Source organism: Haematobia irritans, chromosome 4 (assembly GCF_050003625.1).
Source record: "Haematobia irritans isolate KBUSLIRL chromosome 4, ASM5000362v1, whole genome shotgun sequence".
Taxonomy (NCBI): Eukaryota; Metazoa; Arthropoda; class Insecta; order Diptera; family Muscidae; genus Haematobia; species Haematobia irritans.
In genome coordinates this window covers 21,411,598-21,438,774 of record NC_134400.1, presented here as the reverse complement: position 1 = coordinate 21,438,774, position 27,177 = coordinate 21,411,598, and the positions used below count along the sequence as shown (strand labels likewise).

The 27,177-nt window shown below is 36.8% G+C and overlaps 1 protein-coding gene across 3 annotated transcripts in view; it reads right to left on the bottom strand.

Moving 5' to 3' along the window:
• Positions 1–27,177, bottom strand: part of Hml (hemolectin) — a 98,636-nt gene that overhangs the window by 5,855 nt on the left and 65,604 nt on the right. For all 3 annotated transcript variants that reach the window (XM_075306484.1, XM_075306485.1, XM_075306486.1), the window contains 11 exons: positions 22,629–23,656; positions 22,229–22,572; positions 21,909–22,161; positions 16,088–16,829; positions 15,817–16,000; positions 9,817–10,127; positions 9,648–9,747; positions 9,170–9,585; positions 4,289–4,772; positions 3,940–4,145; positions 3,551–3,861 (listed from right to left, as the gene is read on the bottom strand). In XM_075306484.1, the coding sequence (XP_075162599.1) occupies positions 3,551–3,861; positions 3,940–4,145; positions 4,289–4,772; positions 9,170–9,585; positions 9,648–9,747; positions 9,817–10,127; positions 15,817–16,000; positions 16,088–16,829; positions 21,909–22,161; positions 22,229–22,572; positions 22,629–23,656 (4,379 nt within the window). The remainder of the gene's footprint in view (positions 1–3,550; positions 3,862–3,939; positions 4,146–4,288; positions 4,773–9,169; positions 9,586–9,647; positions 9,748–9,816; positions 10,128–15,816; positions 16,001–16,087; positions 16,830–21,908; positions 22,162–22,228; positions 22,573–22,628; positions 23,657–27,177) is intronic.

Here is a 27,177-nt window from a genome sequence, read left to right as displayed (position 1 = left end):
TTCAAGTCGATAGCTGGTTTCGTTAGGAAGTTAGCGTGATTTCAACGGACGGACGGACGGACATGCTCAGATCGACTCAGAATTTCACCACGACCCAGAATATATATACTTTATGGGGTCTTAGAGCAATATTTCGATGTGTTACAAACGGAATGACAAAGTTAATATACCCCCATCCTATGGTGGAGGGTATAAAAAGGCCGATTAAAGACGTATATAATTCAGTTCGACATAATTTTCTATAGAAATAAAATTTTGATAAAATTTTCTATAGAAATAAAATGTTGACAAAATTTTCTATAGAAATAAAATTTTGACAAAATTTTCTATAGTAATAAAATTTTGACAAAATTTTGTATTGAAATAAAATTTTGGTAGATTATTTTTGGCAATATGGACCCATTTTTGTGTGATTGGCCATTGGCTATATAAAGGGTGATTCTTTTGAGGTTAGGATTTTCATGCATTAGTATTTGACAGATCACGTGGGATTTCAGACATGGTGTCAAAGAGAAAGATGCTCAGTATGCTTTGACATTTCATCATGAATAGACTTACTAACGAGCCACAACGTCGAATTTTCAGTGAATGGGCCCTAGAAAAGTTGGCAGAAAATCCGCTTTTTTATCGACAAATTTTGTTCAGCGATGAGGCTCATTTCTGGTTGAATGGCTACGTAAATAAGCAAAATTGCCGCATTTGGAGTGAAGAGCAACCAGAAGCCGTTCAAGAACTGCCCATGCATCCCGAAAAATGCACTGTTTGGTGTGGTTTGTACGCTGGTGGAATCATTGGACCGTATTTTTTCAAAGATGCTGTTGGACGCAACGTTACGGTGAATGGCGATCGCTATCGTTCGATGCTAACAAACTTTTTGTTGCCAAAAATGGAAGAACTGAACTTGGTTGACATGTGGTTTCAACAAGATGGCGCTACATGCCACACAGCTCGCGATTCTATGGCCATTTTGAGGGAAAACTTCGGAGAACAATTCATCTCAAGAAATGGACCGGTAAGTTGGCCACCAAGATCATGCGATTTGACGCCTTTAGACTATTTTTTGTGGGGCTACGTCAAGTCTAAAGTCTACAGAAATAAGCCAGCAACTATTGCAGCTTTGGAAGACAACATTTCCGAAGAAATTCGGGCTATTCCGGCCGAAATGCTCGAAAAAGTTGCCCAAAATTGGACTTTCCGAATGGACCACCTAAGACGCAGCCGCGGTCAACATTTAAATGAAATTATCTTCAAAAAGTAAATGTCATGGACCAATCTAACGTTTCAAATAAAGAACCGATGAGATTTTGCAAATTTTATGCGTTTTTTTTTTTAAAAAAGTTATCAAGCTCTTAACAAATCACCCTTTATAACTATAGACCGATATGGACCAATTTTTGCATGGCTGTTAGGGGCCATATACTAGCGAAATGTACCAAATTTCAACCGAATCGGATGAATTTTGCTCCTCCAAGAGGTTCCGGAGGTCAAATCTGGGGATCGGTTCATATGTGGGCTACATATAATTATCGACCGATATGGGCCAATTTTTGCATTGTTGTTATAGACCATATACTAACACCAAATGCCAAATTTCAACCGGATCGAATGAATTTTGCTTTTTCAAGAGGCTCCGGAGGTCAAATCTGGGGATCGGTTTATATGGGGGCTATATATAATAATGGACCTATATGGACCAATTTTTGCTTGGTTGTTGGAGACCATATACTGACACCACGTACCAAATTTCAACTACATCGGATGAATTTTGCTCCTCCAAGAGGTTCCGGAGGTCAAATCTGGGGATCGATTTATATGGGGGCTATATATAATTATGGACCGAAATGGACTAGTTTTTGCGTGGTTGTTAGATACCATATACTAACACCACGTACCAAATTTCAACCGGATCGGATGAATTTCGCTTCTCCAAGAGGCTCTGGAGGTCAAATCTGGGGATCGGTTTATAGGGGGGCTATATATAATTATGGACCGATACGGACCAATTTTTGCATGGTTGTTAAAGACCATATACTTACACCACATACCAAATTTCAAGCGGATCGGATGAATTTTGCTCCTCCAAGAGACCATATACTAGCACCACATACCAAATTTCAACCGAATCGGATGAATTTTACTCCTCGAAGATGGTCCGGAGGTCAAATCTGGGGATCGGTTTATATGGGGGCTATATATAATTATGGACCGATATGAACCAATTTGTGCATGGTTGTTATAGACAATATACTAACACCACATACCAAATTTCAACCGAATCGGATGAATTTTGCTTCTCCAAGAGGCTCCGGAGGTCAAATCTGGGGATCGGTTTATATGGGGGCTATATATAATTATGGACCGATAAGGACCAATTTTTGCATGATTGTTAAAGACCATATACTTGCACCACATACCAAATTTCAAGCGGATTTGCTCCTCCAAAAGGCTCTGCAAGCCAAATCTGTGGATCGGTTTATATGGGGGCTATACCTAAAAGTGGTCCGATATTTCCCATTTGCAATACCATCCGACATACATCAATAACAACTACTTATGCCAAGTTTCAAGTCGATAGCTTGTTTCGTTCGGAAGTTAGCGTGATTTCAACAGGCGGACGGACGGACGGACATGCTCAAATCGACTCAAAATTTCACCACGACCCAGAATATATATAGTTTATGGGGTCTTAGAGCAATATTTCGATATGTTACAAACAGAACGGAACAAAGTTAATATACCCCCATCCAATGGTGGAGGGTATAATACTAAATACTTTGTTGCGTTACATATCAGTCACCCTGCATTGCGAAGTTTTTTTTTCAATTTTTTACAATTTTAATGACATATTTCGTTAATATAACAAAGCCGAGTGTTCAATCAGCTGGTCGAGAGAAAAGTGCCGACATTCGGATTTTTGCAAAAGTGGAAAATTCGACTTTTTCCAAATTTGGGGAAAATTAAGTTTTATTAAAAAACAATTTGCTACGTAGCCAGTCACCGTGGTGCAATAGTTAGCATGCCCGCCTTGCACACACAAGGTCGTGGGTTCGATTCCTGCTTCGACCGAACACCAAAAAGTTTTTCAGCGGTGGATTATCCCACCTCAGTAATGCTGGTGACATTTCTGAGGGTTTCAAAGCTTCTCTAAGTGGTTTCACTGCAGTGTGGAAAGCCGTTCGGCTATAAAAGGGAGGTCCCTTGTCATTGAGTTTAACATGGAATCAGGCAGAATCAGTGATAAGAGAGAAGTTCACCAATGTGGTATCACAATGAACTGAATAGTCTAAGTGATCCTGTTACATCGGGCTGCCACCTAACCTAACCTAACCTAACCTACGTAGCGACTTTTGTCATGTTGATGAATTTTTAGTACAAAAGGAGCTACATAAATTTTGCTTTCAATTGAAAAAGGGCTTTTCCATTAGGCGATGGTGGTCACAGAATCGGTGACTCGAGTTTGACCAGCAACAATTAATACATCGATTTGCTATGATTTCCATAAAATAAAAGACAAGATAGATATAGAATATCCACATTATAAATTTCTCACCTGGAAAGTATGAACACCTGGTAGGACTATATCTCTGGACAACAAATATGTGCAATTTCCATTAAAAGCAAAATCATTGCGATCATAAGTGAAATACTTTTTGGCACCAATGGTATCGCATACACAATCTTTACACTCTGAAATGGGCACACAGGTTTCATCCTTACGTACGGTACCCTCTGGACAATAGCAACCGGCAAAGCAGGCATCCGATAAAACGGGACAATCATCAGTATTCAGAGTATCACAGGATGGTTCGCAGCGACGTTTATAACAATCGGAATGTACAAAAGGTGCTGGACAGGCAATTTCTATGAAAGATAAATGAATGACCAAATGGCCGATTTCCGATTTATAGGTTAAAGCTTACGATATGACACCATACTTACCGCATTGATGTTTCGCTCTCCATGTATCCAATTTTACATTGGGATTTACAGCCAGACATTGTTTAACATAATCCTCCATAAGATTGCATCTACATTTCTTGACATCACCATCATGTACCTTGAGACACTCACAGGTGGTTTCCACACATTTTGTGGCGAAAGGTTTATAGCTGACCGATTTTTTGCAATTGATAAATTCATCGAACCTAAATAGAAAAAAAATATATAACCAAAATATTTCCATTTGAGATGGTGTTTGAAACTGAAAAGAGTAATCGACTAAAAATTTAAAAATAGAATATTGAGAAATTTTTAGGTAGCATTTCCCTTTCCCCCTTGTCATACTTACTTGATTGAATTGCACAATGTCAATGCCTGTGTACGCAATTTCAATGGACATGTCTGAGGATAGCACTGATCTTTGGGCGTTTTATTGTCAAACCAACTTTCACCGAATTTCACTGTATTTGGCATTTGGGTGCCATCGGGAGCACGCTTGTCATTGCTGGCATTGCCATCATAGTAACCACATAGACCATCAACGGTCTTAATGAATTTCGATGAAACGCCTATTCTAATGTATCCAATGTCATCGTAGCGTACCCAGAAACCATTGTCTGGCGATACTACCATAACTGTATCGCCCACCTGAGAGACAACGAACGATGCCTTGCATATGGGTGAGTTTATCAATTGTGGTACAGTGTATTCGAAGCCATTAAAATTCAAACGTTTTCTGGGTAGAATTGTTAGGGTAGCACCACGTACAGCATCCTTGATGGTAATCGTTTTACGACAAACTTTGCGTGTGGCATCGGTGCACTCCAAATGAACTAAAATAGAGGGGAAAATAAAAATTCAAATTAGAAAAGACAATCTTTGGAGCAAATTAACTAAAATTTTTATACCCTCCACCATAGGATGGGGAGTATATTAACTTTGTCATTCCGTTTGTAACATATCGAAATATTGCTCTAAGACCCCATAAAGTATATATATTCTGGGTCGTGGTGAAATTCTGAGTCGATCTGAGCATGTCCGTCCGTCCGTCCGTCCGTCTGTTGAAATCACGCTAACTTCCGAACGAAATAAGCTATCGACTTGAAACTTGGCACAAGTAGTTGTTATTGATGTAGGTCGGATGGTATTGCAAATGGGCCATATCGGTCCACTTTTACGTATAGCCCCCATATAAACGGATCCCCAAATTTGGCTTGCGAGGCCTCTAAGAGAAGCAAATTTCATCCGATCCGGCTGAAATTTGGTACATGGTGTTTATATATGGTCTCTAACAACCACGCAAAAATTGGTCCACATCGGTCTATAATAATATATAGCCCACATATAAACCGATCCCCAGATTTGGCTTGCGGAGCCTCAAAGAGAAGCAAATTTCATCCGATCCGGCTGAAATTTGGTACATGGTTTTGGTATATGGTCTCTAACAACCATACAAAAATTAGTCTACATCGGTCCATAATTGTATATAGCCCCCATATAAACCGATTCCCAGATTTAGCTTGCGGAGCCTCTAAGAGAAGCAAATTTCATCCGATCCGGTTTAAATTTGGAACATGGTGTTAGTATATGGTCTCTAACAACCGTGTCAGAATTGGTCCATATCGGTCCATAATTATATATAGCCCCCATATAAACCGTTCTCCAGATTTGACCCCCGGAGCCTCTTGGAGGAGCAAAATTCATCCGATCCGGTTCAAATGTGGAACGCGCTGTTAGTATATGGTCTCTAACATCCATGCAAAAATTGGTCCACATCGGATCATAATTATATATAGCCACCATATAAACTTATCCCTAGATTTGGCTTGCAGAGCCTTTAAGAGAAGCAAATTTCATATGATTCGGTTAAAATTTGGTACGTGGTGTTAGTATATGGTCTCTAACAACCGTGTCAGAATTGGTCCACATCGGTCTATAATTATATATAGACCACATATAAACCGATCCCCAGACTTGGCTTGCGGAGCCTCAAAGAGAAGCAAATTTCATTCGATCCGGCTGAAATTTGGTATATGGTTTTGGTATATGGTCTCTAACAACCATACAAAAATTGGTCTACATCGGTTCATAATTGTATATAGCCCCCATATAAACCGATCGTCAGATTTGCCTTGCGGAGCCTCTAAGAGAAGAAAAATTCATACGATTTGGCTGAAATTTGGAACATCGTGTTAGTATATGGTCTCTAACAACCCTGTCAGAATTGGTCCATATCGGTCCATAATTATATATAGCCCCCATATAAACCTATCCCTAGATTTGGCTTGCAGAGCCTTTAAGTGAAGCAAATTTCATATGATTCGGTTAAAATTTGGTACGTGGTGTTAGTATATGGTCTCTAACAACCATGCCAGAATTGGTCCATATCGGTCCATAATTATTTATAGCCCTTATATAAACCGATCCCCAAATTTGACCTCCGGAGCTTCTTGGAAGAGCAAAATTCATCCGATCCGGTTGAATTTTGGCACATTTCGCTAGTATATGGCCGATAACAACCATGCCAAAATTGGTCCGGATCGATCTATATTATATATAGCACCCAAAAAAATTATATTTCTATAGAAAATTTTGTCAAAACTTTATTTCTATAGAAAATTTTGTCAAAATTTTATTTCTGTAGAAACTTTTGTCAAAATGTTATATCTATAGAAAACAAGTAAGTAAAGTCTAAAGTCGGGCGGGGTCGACTTCACCCCTATGTAGGCCAAAATTTGTTTTACCATCTCAACTACTTCACATTTGCTGGAAGCTATATAAAGGAGACAATTTTTTTACTTCTACAAAATCTCTAGAATTAAAATTTAAATCGGCTAACGCTATCCAGTTATAATTGGAGAAAACTTCCATTGAAAATGGGTCTAAAATGTGTAACAGTCTACCTTATTTCCCCAACTCTGGTGTACGTATGTATGGGAGCTATATATAATCTGAACCGATTTTGACTAAATTTGACATGTATAGTTAGAATAATACTTCTGCTATCTATGCGAAATTTCACGTAAATGGGAGTATAACTTTGGCCAACCTGGTCATATGAGTGCAAATCGGACGGAAGATATATATGGGAGCCATATCTAAATCTGAACCGATTTCAACCAAATTTGGCACAATCAACGATACTACTAAACGTACTCCTTGTGCGAAATTTGAAGCAAATCATGGCAAAACCCTGGATTTTGAGGCCATATAAGTTCAAATCGGACGAAAGATATATATGGGAGCTATATCTAAATGTATAGATGACCATATTTGGTACATACAATAGTATCGTTAAAAGTACCGCTTGTGCAAAATTTGAAGTAAGTCAGGGCAATACTCGGGCTTTTGAGACCATATAAGTCCAAATCGGGCGAAAGATATATATGTGAGCTATATCTAAATCTGAACCGATTTTAACAAAATTTGACACACTTAACGATACTATTAAATGTACTCCTTGTGCAAAATTTGAAGCAAATCACGGCAAAACTCTGGCTTTTGTGGCCATATAAGTTTAAATCGGACGAAAGATATATATGGGAGCTATATCTAAATTTGAACCGATTTCAATCATATTTACCAAGCATTGGTAGAATGTCAATGCTACCCTCTGTGCAAAATTTCACGAAGATCGGTACATTTCGCTAGTATATGGTAAACTTTGGCTTCTGTGGTCATATGAGTCTAAATCGGACGAAAGATATATATGGGAGCTATATATAAATCTGAACCGATTTGGCTGATAGTTTGCAGGATTTTCGAGATTCATAAAATATTTGGATGTACGGTATTTCAAGAAAATCGGTTGATAAACACGCTAACTATGACCAAATCGGGGATAAATATATATGGCAGCTATATCTAAATCTGAACCGATTTTTTCCAAAACCAATAGCGATTGTCTCTGTCCCAAGAAACGGCCCTATGCCAAATTTGAGGACGATCGGACTTAAATTGCGAGTTGTACTTTGTACACAAAATTACATATACAGACAGACGGACGGACAGACAGACAGACGGACATCGCTAAATCGACTCAGAATTTAATTCTAAGCCGATCGGTATACTAAAAGATAGGTCTATGACCACTATTTCTTGGCGTTACATACAAATGCACAAACTTATTATACCCAGTACCACAGTAGTGGTGAAGGGTATAATTAATGAAGCATTTCATAATTGTAGAGGAATATTTTGCAAAATCTTCCAAAACATCAAGAATTCTACCAAACAGTAAAAAAATATGCCATTTTTGGTAGACTCGTGTTCATAATTGTATATGGCCCCCATATAAAGCGACCCCTATATTTCAATTCTAGCTCTGTAATTACCGAACAAAAGTTCATATTGGTTCGTAATTATTTCTTCCCTATATATACCGGTCAAGAACTGAATATATACGTATTTAATTGACCTTTCTTTTGTCTACTATATATCCCGCATGGACTAACTTACAATTTCGAAGATGGTGTTAAGAAGTTGTAAGATGCCTTGCCATGGACCGCAATCCAAGTAATTTAATTGTGGATGACCGTCTTTAGTAGAAGTTTCTACGCAATCCATGGTGGAGGGTACATAAGATTCGGCCTGGCCGAACTTACGGCCGTATATACTTGTTATATTTATGGTATATATTGGACAAATCAGTGATGAACACTGATGATAGGACAAAATTTAGGACTTAGTCCTAACAAAATAATTTCACAAACGTAAAGAAATGTCTTAACCTAGCTGAGTAAAATTATAGATTAACGCTGGGGACCCCAAAATAAAATGCTGTGTCCGTTTCTAGTCCAAATGCTTCATTTTCACCTTTTTGTATTTATTTTAATAATGTATAAATAAACATAATATAAATAATATAAATAATTATTGTAATGTTTTTATACTGAACTGATGTCGAAAAAATCACCAAATTTACGGAATTTCTCTACCAAATCCCCAATTCCCCAACTCAAAAATTTCGTCTCCATCCACGAAAAAAAATCCCCAATACTGGCAACACTGCCACTAAATGCCATACTTTTACGTTTTTATACCCCGGACCATAGGATGAAGGCTATACTAACTCTGTCTTCCGTTATTTTTACTCGGCTTTGTGAATAAAATCTCATCCGATCTAGCTAAAGTTTTGCATGTGATGTCAATATATATTCTCAAATGGAATCTAAGTTTTGATTCTGACTTTGGTTGAAATCCTGATACATAGAAGAATATTGTTACTTACGCGATATGACCCATGATGAATTCAATAAATCTCTGGCCAAAATATGACTACAGGTCTCATAGTTGAATTCGGTACCATCAAAAGTCCTAAACACTTTGCCACTAATCTCACAGAAATCATCCTTATTCGGTTTCAATATGCAGGCATAGGGTGGACAATCTCCAGGCTTTACCGATGACATATCCAATTCGACCACATATTTGTCAGGACACGAAGGTGGAGTACAAGATCTCGAGATGTTTTTACTGACCACAACCTCTTTGATGGGTACACAAGTAAATTCGGCACAATCCTCTTCATGAACCACATCAAATTCTTCCGAAGGTTTATCAAGGAACTCCTCAGAAGAGGTGATAACTTTCGTTTTAGTTACACGGCCATCTTCAGCCCGATTAACAGTGACTTTTTTGGTAAAGCTAACGAAATGGCAAAGTTAATTTAAATAGCAATAAGGGCAAAATTAGAGGAAAATTCTTACGTGGACGAAAACATGTTAGACATTTTTCTTTGTTTTTTCTCGGTAATTTTCATCTTCATCTTGGGAGGACACTCAGGGGCAGGACAAGAAATTATTTCCGCTGTAAGATAAAACAAAGCAAACATATTAAACTCCTGTTTAGGTAATATTTTGTGAGATGATAACTTACACTCTGTGGTTGTAACATTTGGTTTATTATTTACATAGATGACATTGGAACAGCTGCTATCCTCATCATCGGCACAATCTTTAATGCCATTACACCATAGAGTTTCAGCAATGCAATCACCGCTGGATGGACACAATCGTTGGTGTTTGGGGCATGGTTCACACTTGCAATAGCAACCAGTACCCACAATGGGTCGTTGATCCGGTTCCTTGCAAGGGGGACATTTTTTGGGTTTACAACTACTATGACCACCCAAGACACATGTGCAATCCTCGCAAAGTTTATTCTCAAAAGTGGAGCCAATGGGATAACTAAAAGTAAGGAAAACAGAAAATAGATCTCTCTACGGCACTTGTCCGTAGTATGAGGCGCTAAGAATATGGGCTCCAATACCTAAATGAAGTAGGACCCCAAAATGTATATGGAAAACAACAATATGAACTTTTTTATTTTCTGGGGATAAATTTCCCCCTTATATTATGAAAATAAACCACAATTTTTTAAACGAAAATTAACCTCAGTTTCGTTTAGGGATTGCACTTCGTCAAGTTGGACCTATTTTCGCTTCGGGACTTTCTACCCGGACTTTAGCCATTAGCCATTTTAGAATTTTATGATTCAGTTACATTTTATTGGGGCTCATATTCATTACGAAGCGTCGCCTTTCTACCAACGATGGCCACAGTTGGTGGAATTTTACCAGAAAATGGTAGAGTTTTTACTATTTGGTAGATTGACTATTTTACAAAATTTTCTATAGAAATAAAATTTTGACAAAATTTTCTATAGAAATAAAATTTTGACAAAATTTTCTATAGAAATAAAATTTTGACAAAATTTTCTACATAAATAAAATTTTGACAAAATTTTTTATAGAAATAAAATGTTGACAAAATTTTCTACATAAATAAAATTTTGACAACATTTTTTATAGAAATAAAATTTTGACAACATTTTTTATAGAAATTAAACTTTATCAAATTTTTCTATAGAAATAAAATTTTGATAAAATTTTCTATAGAAATAACATTTTGACAAAATTTTCTATAGAAATAAAATTTTGATAAAACTTTCTATAGAAATAAAATTTTGAAAAAAATTTCTACATAAATAAAATTTTGACAAAATTTTCTATAGAAATAAAATTTTGACAAAATTTTCTATAGAAATAAAATTTTGAAAAAATTTTCTATACACCCAAAGAAATTTGTTAGTAGGGACAGCAGAAAAGTCTGCTAAAACAGCAGAAAGTCTGCTGAAAAAGGGACAGCAGTCACTGTTTGCTGAAATAGCAAACATTTCCTGCTATTTATTTTGAAGCTATATTATAATAAAACATGTTTTATTTGGCTAAAACAAATAAAAATGTCAACATAGGAGCTATCCTAACATAATTAAAACAATATTTTATGAATATCTATAGTATTTGACCAAAAATCTGAATATTTATAAAATTGAGGCATAACAGCAAACAAAATATTTGCTGATCGTATTTAGGAGCTTGTAAGTATATTACAGTGCAAAAATACACCAAAACCTACTTTTGGTTCTTAAATATGCTTTGGGAAAAAATTTATAACCTAAAAATTTTATAAATTGTTGTTCATTAGGCCCTGAAGTACAGAAATATAACAGCAGACATCGACTGCTGTTTTTAGCAGAATTTTTTCTATGAGTGTAGAAATAAAATTTTGAGAGAATTTCAATAGGAACAAAATTTTGAGAAAAACTTTTATAGAAATAAAATTTTGAGAAAATTTTCTATAGAAATAAAATCTTGAGAAAAATTTCTACAGAAATAAAATTTTTAGAAAATTTTCTATATAAATAAAATTTTGAGAAAATTTTCTATAGAAATAAAACTTTGAGAAAATTTTCTATAGAAATAAAATTTTGACAAAAATTTCTGTAGAAATACAATTTTAACAAAATTTTCTATAGAAATAAACTTTTGACAAAATTTTCTATAGAAATAAAATTTTGACAAAATTTTTTATAGAAATAAAATTTTGACAAAATTTTCTATAGAAATAAAATTTTGAGAGAATTTCAATAGAAATAAAATTTTGACAAAAACTTTTATAGAAATAAAATTTTGAGGAAATTTTCTATAGAAATAAAATTTTGAGAAAATTTCCTATAGAAATAAAATTTTGAGAAAAATTTCTACAGAAATAAAATTTTTAGAAAATTTTCTATAGAAATAAAATTTTGAGAAAATTTTCTATAGAAATAAAACTTTGAGAAAATTTTCTATAGAAAACAAATTTTGACATAGTTTTCTGTAGAAATAAAATTGTGACAAAATTGTCTATAGAAATAATATTTTGACAAAATTTTCTAAAAAAAAAATTTTAGCAAAATTATCTATAGAAATAAACTTTTAACGACATTTTCTATAGAAATAAAATTTTGACAAAATTGTCTACAGAAATAAAATGTTGACAAAACCTTCTATAGAAATACAATTTTATAAAAATTTTCTATAGTAATAAAATTTTGACAAGATTTTTTATAGAAATAAAATTTTGACAAAATTTCCTATAGCGATAAAATATTGAAAAATTTTTCTATATTTTATACCCTCCACCATAGGATGGGGGTATATTAACTTTGTCATTCCGTTTGTAACACATTGAAATATTGCTCTAAGACCCCATAAAGTATATATATTCTGGGTCGTGTTGAAATTCTGAGTCGAAATCACTCTAACTTCCGAACGAAACAAGCTATCGACTTGAAACTTGGCACACGTAGTTGTTATTGATGCAGGTCGGATGGTATGGCAAATGGGCCATATCGATCCACTTTTACGTATAGCCCCCATATAATCGGACCCCCAAATTTGGCTTACGATTGCTCTAAGAGAAGCAAATTTCATCCGATCCGGCTGAAACTTGGTACATGGTGTTAGTATATGGTATCTAACAACCTTGCAAAAATTGGTCCACATCGGTCCATAATTACATATAGCCCCCATATAAACCGATCCCCCGATTTGGCTTGCGAAGACTCTAAGAGAAGCAAATTTCATCCGATCCGGCTGAAATTTGGTTCATTGATGTTAGTATATGGTCTCTAACAAGCATGCAAAAATTGGTCCACATCGGTCCATAATTATATATAGCTCTCATATAAACCTTGCGAAGCCTCTAAGAGAAGCACATTTCATCCGATCCGGCTGAAATTTGGTATATGGTATAAGTATATGGTCTTTAATGACCATGCAAAAATTGGACCACATCGGTCCATAATTATATATAGCCCCCATATAAACCGATCACCAGATTTGACCTCCGGAGCCTCTTGGAAGACCAAAATCGATTTGATTCAGTTGAAATTTGGTACGTGGTGTTAGTATATGGTATCCACTAACTATGCAGGAATTGGTTCATATCAGTCCATAATTATATATAGCCCCCATATAAACCGATCCCCAGATTTGACCTCCGGTGCCTTTTGGAGAAGCAAAATTCATCCGATCTGGTTGAAATTTGGTACGTGGTGGTAGTATATGATATTTAACAACCATGCCATAAGTGGTCCATATCAGTCCATAATCATATATAGCCCCCATATAAACCGATCCCGAGATTTGGTTTTGGATACTCTTGGAGAAGCAAATTTCATCCGAGTCAGTTGAAATTTGATACATTGTGCTAGTATATGGCCGTTAACAACCATACCTTACTAGCTCCATATCGGACCATAGTTATATATAGCCCTCAGATAAATCGATCCCCAATCACACAAAAATTGGTCCATATCAAGTTCATAATTCTATATAGCCCCCATATAAGCGACCCCCATATTTCAATTCTGGCTCTCTAGGTACCGTGCAAAAGTCCATGTCAATTCGTAATTATTTGTAGACTTACCTATACATAACTTTTTTGTCTAATTTATACCACGTATGGACTAACTCACAATTTAGAAAACGATGTTAAGAAGTTTTAAGATACCACAACCCAAGTAATTCGATTGTGGATGATAGTCTTTCGTAGAAGTTTCTACGCAATCCATGGTGGAGGGTACATAAGATTCGGCCTGGCCGAACTTACGGCCGTTTATACTTGTTTCTATATAAAATATTGACAAAATTTTCTATAGAAATAAAATTTTGACAAAATTTTCTATAGAAATCAAATTTCGACAATATTTTCTATAGAAATAAAATTTTGACAAAATTTTCTATAGAAATAATATTTTGAAAAAATTTTCTATAGGAATAAAATTTTGAGAGAATTTCAATAGGAAAAAATTTTTGAGAAAAACTTTTATAGAAATAAACTTTTGACGACATTTTCTATAGAAATAAAATTTTGACAAAATTGTCTTTAGAAATAAAATGTTGACAAACCTTCTATAGAAATAAACTTTTATAAAAATTTTCTATACTAATAAAATTTTGACAAGATTTTTATAGAAATAAAATTTTGACAAAATTTCCTATAGCGATAAAATTTTGAAAAATTATTCTATAGAAATAAAATTTTAACAAAATTTTCTATAGAAATAAAATATTGACAAAATTTTCTTTAGAAATAAAATTTCGACAATATTTTCTATAGAAATAAAATTTTGACAAAATTTTCTATAGAAATAAAATTTTGACAAAATTTTCTATAGAAATAAAATTTTGAGAGAATTTCAATAGGAAAAAAATTTTGAGAAAAACTTTTTTAGAAATAAACTTTTGACGACATTTTCTATAGAAATAAAATTTTGACAAAATTGTCTTTAGAAATAAAATGTTGACAAACCTTCTATAGAAATAAACTTGTATAAAAATTTTCTATACTAATAACATTTTGACAAGATTTTTTATAGAAATAAAATTTTGACAAAATTTCCGATAACGATAAAATTTTTAAAAATTATTCTATAGAAATAAAATTTTAACAAAATTTTCTATATAGAGATAAAACTTTGACAAAATTGTCTATAGAAATAAAATTTCGACAAAATTTTCTATAGCAACAAAATTTTGACAAAATGTTCTATAAAAATAAAATTTTCTATAGAAATAAAATGTTGACAACATTTTCTGCAGAAAGAAAAATTTTTATAGAAACTAAATTTCTATAGAATAAAAAATAAAATTTTGGTAGATTATTTTTGGCTCGGGTAACAACCGTAGGTAGGACCCCTAATTAATTAGTTTCCATTAATTTATGATTTTATGAAAAAAACCCAAAATTTTAAATGAAAATTAACCCCAATTGTTTTTGGATTACGCTTTATCCAGTGGGGCCTATTGTCGCTTTAGATTCTTCTGCCGGGGCTAGAACCATTAGCCTTTCTCGATTTTCATGCTTCAGTTACATTTGGTTGAGAATCGTACTAATTCCCTGTTTCATTTGGGTTTGGGGCTCATTTTCGTTGTGTCCATTTTCTTATCGCCTTATGAGGCGTGATGAATATGTGCCCCATTGAAATGAGTCACAAACCCTAAATGAGATAAGACCCCCATAATTATGGCATGAACACCAATTTTATATATTTTTGGGGATGGACTTCATATTATTTTTGGTACCCGATGGTATTATGAAAATGCTTCGTTTTCTAGCGAAATCTAATTTCGCACGCTAGAATTTTACAATGGTTGCAACTATACACACTTTTGTTGTTTTTAATATCATTGTACACCAAGTTTTTTTTTCGTAGGAGGCCTACGACCGGAGTTTAAGACTTTCTCCAAAATGGGCTAACGCGATACCAAATAGATTCGCACTCAGTAATTCATATTTTCGTGTTTTCTTAAACCTTCATATTTTTCCTATCAGTTAGGGTTGATTTTCACACGCTGTTTTAAATTTAAAGAGAAAATGAGCCCTAATTTCATTTTGGAGTCGACTTTCATTATTTTTTAGTTAACTTTTTTGGGGGCTCATTTTCATTAGGGAGCTTTGCCCTTCATTTGGGATCCTGCTTCATTTGGGTTTCGAAGCTCATTTACTGGGCCCATTTGCATAGCGCCAATGTATGATGACCACTTACGTGATATAGTTCTCAACACAGGGACACAAATTGCTTTGGACACATTTGTTGCCATCCCAGAACAAATTATCCTTGCATTTGCAATTACCATCGGTGATAGATGCATCCACAATGCCTTCACATACCAAACATTTGCTTGTCTTTGGCTTCTCCTCCACAGTTACGATATTCTCTTTGACTATAGCTGGAATAAAAAGACAAATAATTATTTTATATATAAAGCACTTGCGAACATCATAGGTAGATAAAATGACACTCTTAACAAACGTACGATATTTCTGGAAACATCCCACCGGTTCGACACGCATATTAATATTATTCTCATATTTCGCCGGTACCAGTTTAATGTATTGAGTCATCACAGGAGTCTTGAAATAGTTGGCATGTTCCGTATCCTTATCGTGATTGCCGGGGAATATACGCGGTTGACCATTGGTATCCAAAACCTTATTCCAAATGAGTTTATTCTTCGAGTATAAAATTTTGTAGCCAGTAACCCAACCCTCAGGACCACCTTTGGTTATGAAACCCGATATGTTACGTGGTTCCAAAAAGTCAAATTCAATATACTCATTTGGTGTATTGAGAGCAGGTCTCCAACCATAGGGCGAGGAGAGTTTCAACAAATCCAAAAGTTGAGGTTTCTTGGCGGGTTTGGGCAACTGCCATATTGTACTAGCCTTAACTTGGCTAGGATTCATTTCATTGTTCTCCACACCCATTTTATCCGTACATTGTAATTCATCAATCATGTGTATGGGATGTTCTGTAATTGGAGTAGTTTTAGGTTTAACCGTTGTTGTTTCAATATGGCCACAGCCTAGAAGTTCTACGCGTATAGCTATCGATCCATGCCATTTGAGTGGATAGATCTTCAATGATTTTGCCTCAATTGGTAGTTTGAAGAGAGTCTTGGCAGGTGTGCGAGAGTCATGGGGACCATTGAACAGTTGTGGTTTGTCAGTTTCATCATTCAAAGCGTGATATGATTCTCCATCATTGGTGTAATAGATCTGGAAAGAGATGAGAATTAAGTGTTTTTTACAAAGAACTGAGAATAGAAGCTTTAAAAATTGTTATGTCAAAACAAACCCCGAAACCTTAGTCTTCTCTTTATATAGTGACAGTAATGACTAATTTGGGTTAAATCAAGAACATGGATAGCATATACTAACATCACGTACCAAATTTCAACCGAATCGGATGAATTTTGCTCTTCCAAGGGGCTCCGGAGGTCAAATCTGGGGATCGGTTTATATGGAGCTATATATAATTATGGACCGATATAGACCAATTTTTGCATGGTTGTTAGAGACCATATACTAATACCTTGTACAAAATTTTAGACGGATCGGATGAAATTTGCTTCTCTTAGAGGGTCCGCAAAACAAATCTGGGGATCGGTTTATATGGGGACTATATATAATTATGGACCGATATGGACCAATTTTTGCAGGTTGTTAGAGGCCATATACTAACACCACGTACCAAATTTCAACCGGATCGGATGAATTTTGCTCCTCTAAGAGGCTCCAGAGGTCAAATCTGGGGATCGGTTTATATGGGTGCTGTATATAATTATGTACCGATATGGACCAATTTTTGCATGGTTGTTACAGACCATATACTAATACCATGTACAAAATTTTGGCCGGATAGGATGAATTTTGCTCCTCTAAGAGGCTCCGGAGGTCAAATCTGGGGGTCAGTTTATATGGGGGCTATACGTAAAAGTGGACAGTTATGGCCCTTTTGCAATACCATCCGACCTACATCAATAAGTTTGAAGTCTATAGATTGTTTCGTTCGGAAGTTAGCATGATTTCAACAGACGGACGGACGGACGTGCTTAGATCGACTCAGAATTTCACCACGACCCAGAATATATATACTTATGGGGTCTTAGAGCAATATTTCGATGTGTTACAAACGGAATGACTAAGTTAATATACCCCCCATCCTATGGTGGAGGGTATAAAAATGTGAAGCAAGTATATACGGCCGTAAGTTCGGCCAGGCCGAAGCTTATGTACCCTCCACCATGGATTGCATAGAAACTTCTACTGAAGACTGTCATCCACAATCGAATTATTTGGGTTGCGGTAACATTTGCCGATGGCCAGGTATCTTAAAACTTCCTAACACCGTCTTCTAAATTGCAAGGTAGTCCATACGTAGTATATATTAAACTAAAAAAGGCCGATTAAATACGTATATAATTAACCCCCATTTTCATGAAACTCCGTTAGTGCTCCGTTAGCTAACGAACTTTTAAACCGTACCATGGATATATCTGTCATCTTGCCTATATATTCCACATGCCAGTTAGAAATTTAACTGCTGAAATTTTTTCAGTTAAAATTAACCGGAGAGAAGATATTTGCAATTTACTTTCTATTAACTGGCAGTTAAAGCCTAACGGAGCTACAAGAAAATGGCCGTAAGTTTGATAAAATTTTGTATAGAAATAAAATGTTGACAAAATAAAATTTTGACAACGTTTTCTATAGAAGTAAAATTTGGACAAAATTTTCTATAGAAGTAAAATTTGGACAAATTTTTCTATAGAAATAACATTTTTTCAAAATTGTCTATAGAAATAAAATTTTGACAACAATTTCTATAGAATTAAAATTTTGAAAAAATTGTCTATAGAAATAAAATTTGGTAGATTATTTTTGGCTCGAGTGGCAACCATGATTATGAACCGATATGGACCAATTTTTGTGTGATTGGGGATCGGCTATATATAACTATAGACCGATATGGACCAAATTTGGCATGGTTAGTAGTGGCCACTTACTAACACAACGTTGCAAATTTCAACCGGATCGGATGAATTTTGCTTCTCCAAGAGACTCCGGAGATCAAATCTGGGGATCGGTTTATATGGGGACTATATATAATTATGGACCTATATGGACCAATTTCTGTATGGTTGTTAGAGACCATATACTAACACCACGTACCAAATTTCAACCCGATCGGATGAATTTTGCCCCTCTAAGAGGCTCCGGAGGTCAAATCTGGGGATCGGTTTATATGGGGGCTATATATAATTATGGACCGATATGGACCAGTTTTTGCATGTTTGTTAGAGATCGGATGAAATTTGCTTCTCTTAGAGGGTCCGCAAACCAAATCTGGGGATCGGTTTATATGGGGACTATATATAATTATGGACCGATATGGACCAATTTTGGCTGGTTGTTACAGACCATATACTAATACCATGTACAAAATTTTAGCCGGATCGGATGAAATTTGCTTCTCTTAGAGGGTCCGCAAACCAAATCTGGGGATCGGCTTATATGGGGGCTATATATAATTATGGACCGATATGGACCAGTTTTTGCATGTTTGTTAGAGATCGGATGAAATTTGCTTCTCTTAGAGGGTCCGCAAACCAAATCTGGGGATCGGTTTATATGGGGGCTATATATAATTATGGACCGATATAAACCAATTTTGGCATTGTTGTTAGAGACCATATACCAATACCACGTACCAAATTTCTGCCAGATCGGATGAAATTTGCTTCTCTTTGAGGCTCCGATAGCCAAATCGGGGGATCGGTTTATATGGGGGCTATATGTAATTACGGACCGCTGTGGACCAATTTTTGCATGGTTGTTATTTGCTTCTCTTAGTGGATCGACAAGCCAAATTTGGCGGTCCGTTTATAATAAAAAACTACTTGTGCCAAGTTTCAAGTCGATAGCTTGTTTCGTTTGGAAGTTAGCGTGATTTCAATAGATGGATGGACGGAGGTGGCTTGATCGGTCCAGAATATATATATACTTCATGGGGTCTTAGAGCATTATTGCGATGTGTTGCAAACGGAATGACAAAGTTAATATTCCCCCCTCCTATGATGGGGGGTATATAAACACAGACTGCCACCTAAACGTAAAACTTCTCAAGGAGAATGGAATGATTGGCCGTATCGAAACTTTTTGACAGATCAAGCTGTAAATTCTCTACAAGCCACGGAAGAATAGTGATGAGAAAAGGAAGTACAGTTGTACCACTCTCTATTACTCAAGGTTTTGCCAGTTTCTAGTACCACAATTTCTTCATCCGGACCTTCGAAATCGGTAGGATAAGTGACAAACCGAAGAGATTGATCATACACGCCAGTTTCTAGTACCGCAGTTTTTAGCATTTTCATACATAGTGTCATGTTTCAATCCCAGCTTTACTTGAGGGTAATGGTTGAAATCGTTTCTAAACACAAGCTATCGATGGAATCAGGCATCACGCATTAATCATAGAACTTCACCACCTGTGGTATAACAGTGGACTGAATTGTCTAGGCTAGAGTATATTGAAAAGAAACTTCACAAAAAAAAATTGTTTCCATTCTCCGAATGAGATTCTGCACCTCTTAACCCATATGGCAGGGTCTATATCGCACAATAGCAAGGCAATTGCATAGGTTGTGTTTCAATGCTTCCTCCTGCTCGAAACAACTTCTACATACAACATCGTTGTCCTTTTGGTCGATGCACTGTTTTACTTTAGCTCTATGTATTTCCCGTAGTCATTCATCCAACTCGGCCCGCGTAGCCTCTATGAGATTTGCGTTTCTTACCTTGGGACGTTCACTTTCCTTTACATTTCCTCTTTTTATGGGTATATGCGCATACCAACACCATGCGAATTTTGCCGTATTCCGAATAATCATTGATCATTCTTGTGCACTCCCCAATGGTTTGTGGTCGGCTATTACTTGCATTGACCTCCTGCTATCGGTGAAAATGTTCAGTTTGTCATTGCGTTATTGTTGTATATTTTCCAGTAGATCTGTGCTATTGACCAGCTGTCACAATAGGATCACGGTTTCTGGCCCTCTATGTATACGTTAAGTCCCAACCTCCCGCCCATCTACGATCTATCGGTGTAACAGTAATTTCCTTTTGGTATCTATTCTCAGTTCCATTGTAGCATCTGAATATCCCATTTCGCGGACATGGCACACAGGTATTCGATTATGGATTGTTGCCGCCTGCGCAGCTAATCACACTGTCTACCCTATTATTCTTCTATGGTTTGCTAGTCCTTGGGTTTTTCATTCCTACTTTTACCTGCAGGACGCTGCTGTGATCCGAGAATTAGAATGAGATCTCGGTGTCTGCATCCGACTACCTATTGCGTTATTGCCGTATTTTTACATGCAGAACAATGATGTTGTCCGGCAATCACGATGGGATCTTGGTGCCTGCATCCGCTCGTATACGTTCAGTCACACTATCTCGTCCATCTTCGATCCATTGATGTCACATTCAATACTGGGGTTCTCTCAGGATTATATTTCTGTTATCGGATTATCCCTTTCTGCGATCATAGCAACTTCATTTATACGATCATGAATTGCTGCGGTATCCTCCACAAACTCTAACATATTGTGTTGGAATCGTCCGTACTTTTGCCTGCAGAACTGTGCTGTAGTCCAGCAGTTAGAGTGTGATCTCAGTGTTTGAGTCCGACAAGTGTATGTTCAGTGCCCATCATCGACCCGTTGTTGTAACCGTCATCTCTGGAGTTCCATTCTCCCTGAATTGGCTATGAGGTGTCAGAGTGTCACATTCAGCATCAGAATGTCAAAGCGGCATCCGCCGCACTCCCAGCATCTATCCTATTATCTTTTGATGGTTCGCCATTCTGCCAACTCACCATTCTCCACATTTGCATCGCCGCCATGATAGCTTCGCTTATAATATCTACTTCTATAGCTCAAATGTCCTGTATCGATGGATACCAGATATAATGGGCTCCTCTTAATTTTGACTATCCCTACTTAATATACGTACACAATTCCTGGTATTTCCTTCTTCGACGTCACGGTAAAGATACTTTGAAACCGTTTGAACTTTGGTGGCGTCTGTATCAATTATGCATCATAATCTGGGAGTCTGTATATATGGGTTTGGCCGTTGGTTCTATGTATTACAAGTCCTTAAATATCTTTGGCGGATCATTATCCTCATTTGATTTACTTACAGGACTAATCAATCTTTTCGTACCTACTTTTGTTGCCAGCACTTCTTTACATATTCTCTGGTTTTTTTTTTTTTAACCCACGCACTCACCTTGAACAAAGTCACATAGTTATCAAAATCTGGACTTCCAGCCATAATAATACCAAATAATGGTTCAGCTTCTGGTAACGTTATTTCCAAATATTGATTTTGATCATTGATCATAGGTGACCAAGCGCCCACATTTTCTTTGGAGTTCTCCACCAAACGAGCCTTTGATGGAGCATAATTGGGACCCAAAGAACTGTTAGCTTTGAAAATTGTATCCGGCAAAGGAATTTCACCTTCAATGACAGGAATCATGCTGTAATAAATTCAAATCAATCAATTTTGGGATTATACCTTGCTTAGCTTGTACTTTGGATACTTACGATTCAGGATTACATTTCTTTGGTGGTGAAATGGTAGCTGGGAAGACAACGATATGATCTAAAATATTGATTTTGGGAGGTTGTCTTATATCCAATTCCTCGATTTTATTGGGCAAACAAGTGTAGGCATTATCCAAACATTGGCAAACCTCCCATTCACCCACGAAAGGCATATGTGGTTGGACATACTTCTCGGTACTATCCATGCAAGGACAAGCATCAGCTTCCACACAAGTATTTTCATCACGCCAGAATTTTCCTGATGGACAATCAACACGTTTTGAGGAAACACAACCACCTTTGCAATGTTCACCTTCTTGACAGAGACCTCGTTTTCTCAAGATCTGAAAGAATTAGGGATAAGAATTTGGAACTGACAGTAGTTAATAAATCCCTTTACCATGCCATAGTAGTGACAAGTGTGTTCACATTGATTAGCACAGTCTGACCATACAGTATCGGGCGGACATAAAAGACCCAAGGGACCAGCATCATCTTTTTTGCCACACACTGGCTTCAATTCCTGCACCGTAGAGATGTGGTCGCACACATTCATTATGGGATTGAACATCATGGATTCGCCGCAAGTCTTCTCCACATAATGCCAACTGCCGTCAGATTTTGGTTGACAATGCAAAAACTTATGGCAATCTCCTGGATATTCCTTGTATTCGGCAATGACGCTATCACATGGCAAGCCCGTTTCCGGTTTCTCCTTAGGTTTAGGGGTAGTTGGAGCCACAGCATCACATTCACAGAACACCCGTATCTCATAATCATGGCAATTGCCAACACAATTGAGACCATTTTGCAGATTACAGAAAACATTTTCATCCATGAAATCCGAAGACTCATGGGTACCCACAACACGACATTCAATTTTCTTCATGAATTCCTTTTTACACGTGCCATAGATGGACTCCATACGATCGTAACGTGGCAGCTTTTCCGAGTCATCTAAACGTATGACATTGGTCGAAGTATAAGGATCATCATCAAACCATCTGGTCCAACCCTTTATACATTTGGGTTGTTCCTCTGTCTTCATGGGTTTCGAGGTGGTACCCTCTATAACAGGATTTGGAGTTATTAACTCTTCCGCACATTTTACTCCACTGCATATCTCCTTTTTCTTTGAACAACGGCATGTCGAGCACTCATCTTGATATGTTATATCACCTTCATAGTACGTCTTTCCATCTTTGATTAGGCACACAGGCTTACATTCCGATTTTGGTACACATTCCCTATAGCTATCGTTGAGATAGATCAATCCCTCATCACATGGCTTGATTTGACATCCTTCCATACAATTTTCAGTTTTGCACATATGTTCACCACCTTGTTGCAGGAAATTGTCACACGTTTCGACGGGACATGCTGAAGTACAAGACTTGTATTCGGAGCAATGGGGATCACATTGCATGGCTACATGGATGCAAAGCAAGAAGAAATAGGTAGAGGAAAAAAGAACCATTAATGAATGTAAATGGAATACTTATGGTCATAAGAGAGAAGTTCACCAATGTGGTATCACAATGGACTGAATAGTCTGCCACCTAACCTAACCTAACCTATGGTCATAGATATGTGCTGGAATCAAGTTTAAAGCAAAAGTTGTCATTGGTGAAGTCCCAAGTATGTTTTCACTCCATGGTGGAGGGTACATAAGAACTTCCTGCCGTATATACTTGTTTGTATTGTATAACCTTGTTTGTAGGGACAATCATCTCTATACTAAACCTATCGCGGCGATTTCTCTTCCCTACATAATGCTACAGGTTTTTCATTTTCCGCTTCGCACACCCCGAGGAATTTTCCTATTGGACTCAGGCCTCAGATGGATTAAGAATAAGCTATGGCCTTTCATATGTCCCAGCCCTGTAGATCTCGTCATATCGTGTGGGTTCAGTATCATGTACTGAACCTTGAAAGCAAGACCGCCATTGCGATGATCAGGCTGAAAAACTTGAGAGAATGGGTGGAAAAAAGACAAACCGTCTAAAGATAAAGGGGACACTTATCCTTCTCCGATTACTTGTTTATGAATCAACATTGTTACGATGTGAATATGATGACATTATTCAAAAGTCATTATTGAGCGAAGGAAGGACCTAGTTCTTCGATTCATTTGGTGAATGAAATATACCAAAACTAATGACCGCATACCTCTTGAGCACCATGACTGCCGAGGGAGAAATTCTGACACCAAAACGACCTTTAAGAAACGGTACCAGAACAGATACCAGAGAAAATTTTCTGTTAAACCTATGAATCAAAGATGGACGAGAGATTGGAAGGAGAAGAATTGTTGATTGAGGACAATGAAAGCAATATTGCAATCATTACTCTAAATACATCACAATCCCCATCATATATGTGCCTGTACATGCCAGCAAAAGAGGATACTTGAAAGCAAATAAACTGACGATAAGGGCAGAGACCCAAAGTCAAGCCAATTTGGAGAATGTAAAACCCGGACCGGGACATACAAAGCTATGCGAAACTGTGTACCATCGGAAGGGCGGCGAAACTACTATGAGGTAGCCGAACCAAAAAAACTGGAAAACAATGAAAGCAACGTATGGCAATAATCCTCGTGACTATGAATAAAGCAGTGTATGACAATAGTCATCGTGACTATGACAATGACCATCACTACCGGGCATATCAGTGTCAAATAGGAACAGCGTATGATGGTGTCTAAACGATGCGTTGTTAGATGGAGGAGAAATCGACACGCCCCCTGTGTCATTGCCCGGCTTTCAGGAGATATGGAGCTTACCTTATCGGCAAAGTGGTGATTCAGAATCCGTTTGGAAACAGAGACTGCAAACAAAATTGGTAATTCATTAAAGTTACGGAATGAAGCGACTATGCTCCAGTGTCTGTAAATCTATCAATTCCAAGCGATTGACATAAAGACTGAGATTCAAGATATCAGCTCACCCTCAAAGAGTATAAATTTCTTCTGAGCGGATTCCACCACTGATAACTGAGGGACCAAACTACAGACACATATTCCAGGATTGGTCGGACAAGTTAAGTGTAGAGACGTTTCGATAAGTAAGGATCATAAAATTCCTTCGACAATCTCTTGATGAAACCCAGTGTGAACATAGCCTTCGCAACACTTGATTCCATATTACAATCAAACTTCTGTCTGGATAACCGAAGCGACTATGCTCCAGTGTCTGTAAATCTATCAATTCCAAGCGATTGACATAAAGACTGAGATTCAAGATATCAGCTCACCCTCAAAGAGTATAAATTTCTTCTGAACGGATTCCACCACTGATAACTGAGGGACCAAACTACAGACACATATTCCAGGATTGGTTGGACAAGTTAAGTGTAGAGACGTTTCGATAAGTAAGGATCATCAAATTCCTTCGACAATCTCTTGATGAAACCCAGTGTGAACATAGCCTTCGCAACACTTGATTCCATATTACAATCAAACTTCTGTCTGGATAACCGATGGAAAAAGAGCAACGAGCACTGGTTCGATATCTTACGAGAAGGCTAGCCTTAAACATCACTCACTGAACCCTGTCAGACAAGTAAGATGAAATCAAGCATAGCATAGTTGCAGGAAAACCTAGTAATGATATCTTATACCTTAAGAGACTATCCCTCGTCATATATCAATCTTATATAAAGGGTGGTTAAATTGTAAGGGCCGATGTTGAATGTGAACCACACCTAAACGCCAAGTTTTTTTCGAATTTTATTTTACATTTCTCTATTTCAGACTTACTCAATTTGAACAATGGACGTCGTGAATGGGCAGAATGGTTCCAAGAAATAGCAACAGTGGATGATCAATTTTCGAAGAAAATCATCTTCAGTGATGAGGCACATTTTCACCTCAGTGGATTCGTCAATAAACAGAATTGCCACATTTGGGCGAATGAGAATCCAAGAGTGATTGTCGAAAAACCAATGCACCCACAAAGAGTGACTGTTTGGTGCGGTTTATGGGCTAGCGGCATCATGGGGCCGTATTTTTTCCAAAATGAGGCCGGTCAGGCAGTTACTGTGAATGGTGTTCGCTATCGTGAGATGATAACGAACTTTTTATGGCCCGAATTGGAAGATATGGATGTGGACGATATGTGGTTTCAGCAATGGCTCTTTTGCGCAACAAATTCATCGCCATTATCTCACGTAATGGCGATGTCAATTGGCCGCCAAGACCATGTTGGACTTTTTTTCTTTGGGGTTATTTGAAAGAAAAGGTGTACGTCGATAAGCCAGCAACAATTCAAGAGCTAAAGGATGAGATAATTCGGCACATTAACGGCATAGAACCTCCATTATGCCTCAGCGTCATTGAAAATTTGGACCATCGGATGAAGGTGTGCCACCGAGGTCGCGGAGCCCATTTGGCCGATATTTTGTTCCATACATAATTGAGTAATACCAATATATCATAATAAAATAAAATTACAATAATTTCGTAAATAATTTGTGTTTTATTCAAAATCAACATCGGCCCTTAAAATGTTAACCACCCTTTCTTTGACAAAGTGTAAATTTAGCCCGTCAATGACAAACCCATGTTAAAACAAGTAAGTAAAGTCTAAAGTCGGGCGGGTCCGACTATATTATACCCTCCACCACTATGTAGACCAACATTTGTGTTACCTCCACAACTATTTCAAATTTGCTGGGAGCTATATAAATATTTGCATTTCCAGATACAAATACTTATAATGCAGACAATTTTTGTTGTACTTCTACAAAATCTATAGAATTAAAATTGAAATCGGTTAATACCCTGGGATGAAACACAATGTTAGAAAAAAACCAGTAAGGAAAGTGTAAAGTCGGGCGGGGCCGACTATATTATACCCTGCACCACTTTGTAGATCTAAATTTTCGATACCATATCACATCCGTCAAATGTGTTGGGGGCTATATATAAAGGTTTGTCCCAAATACAT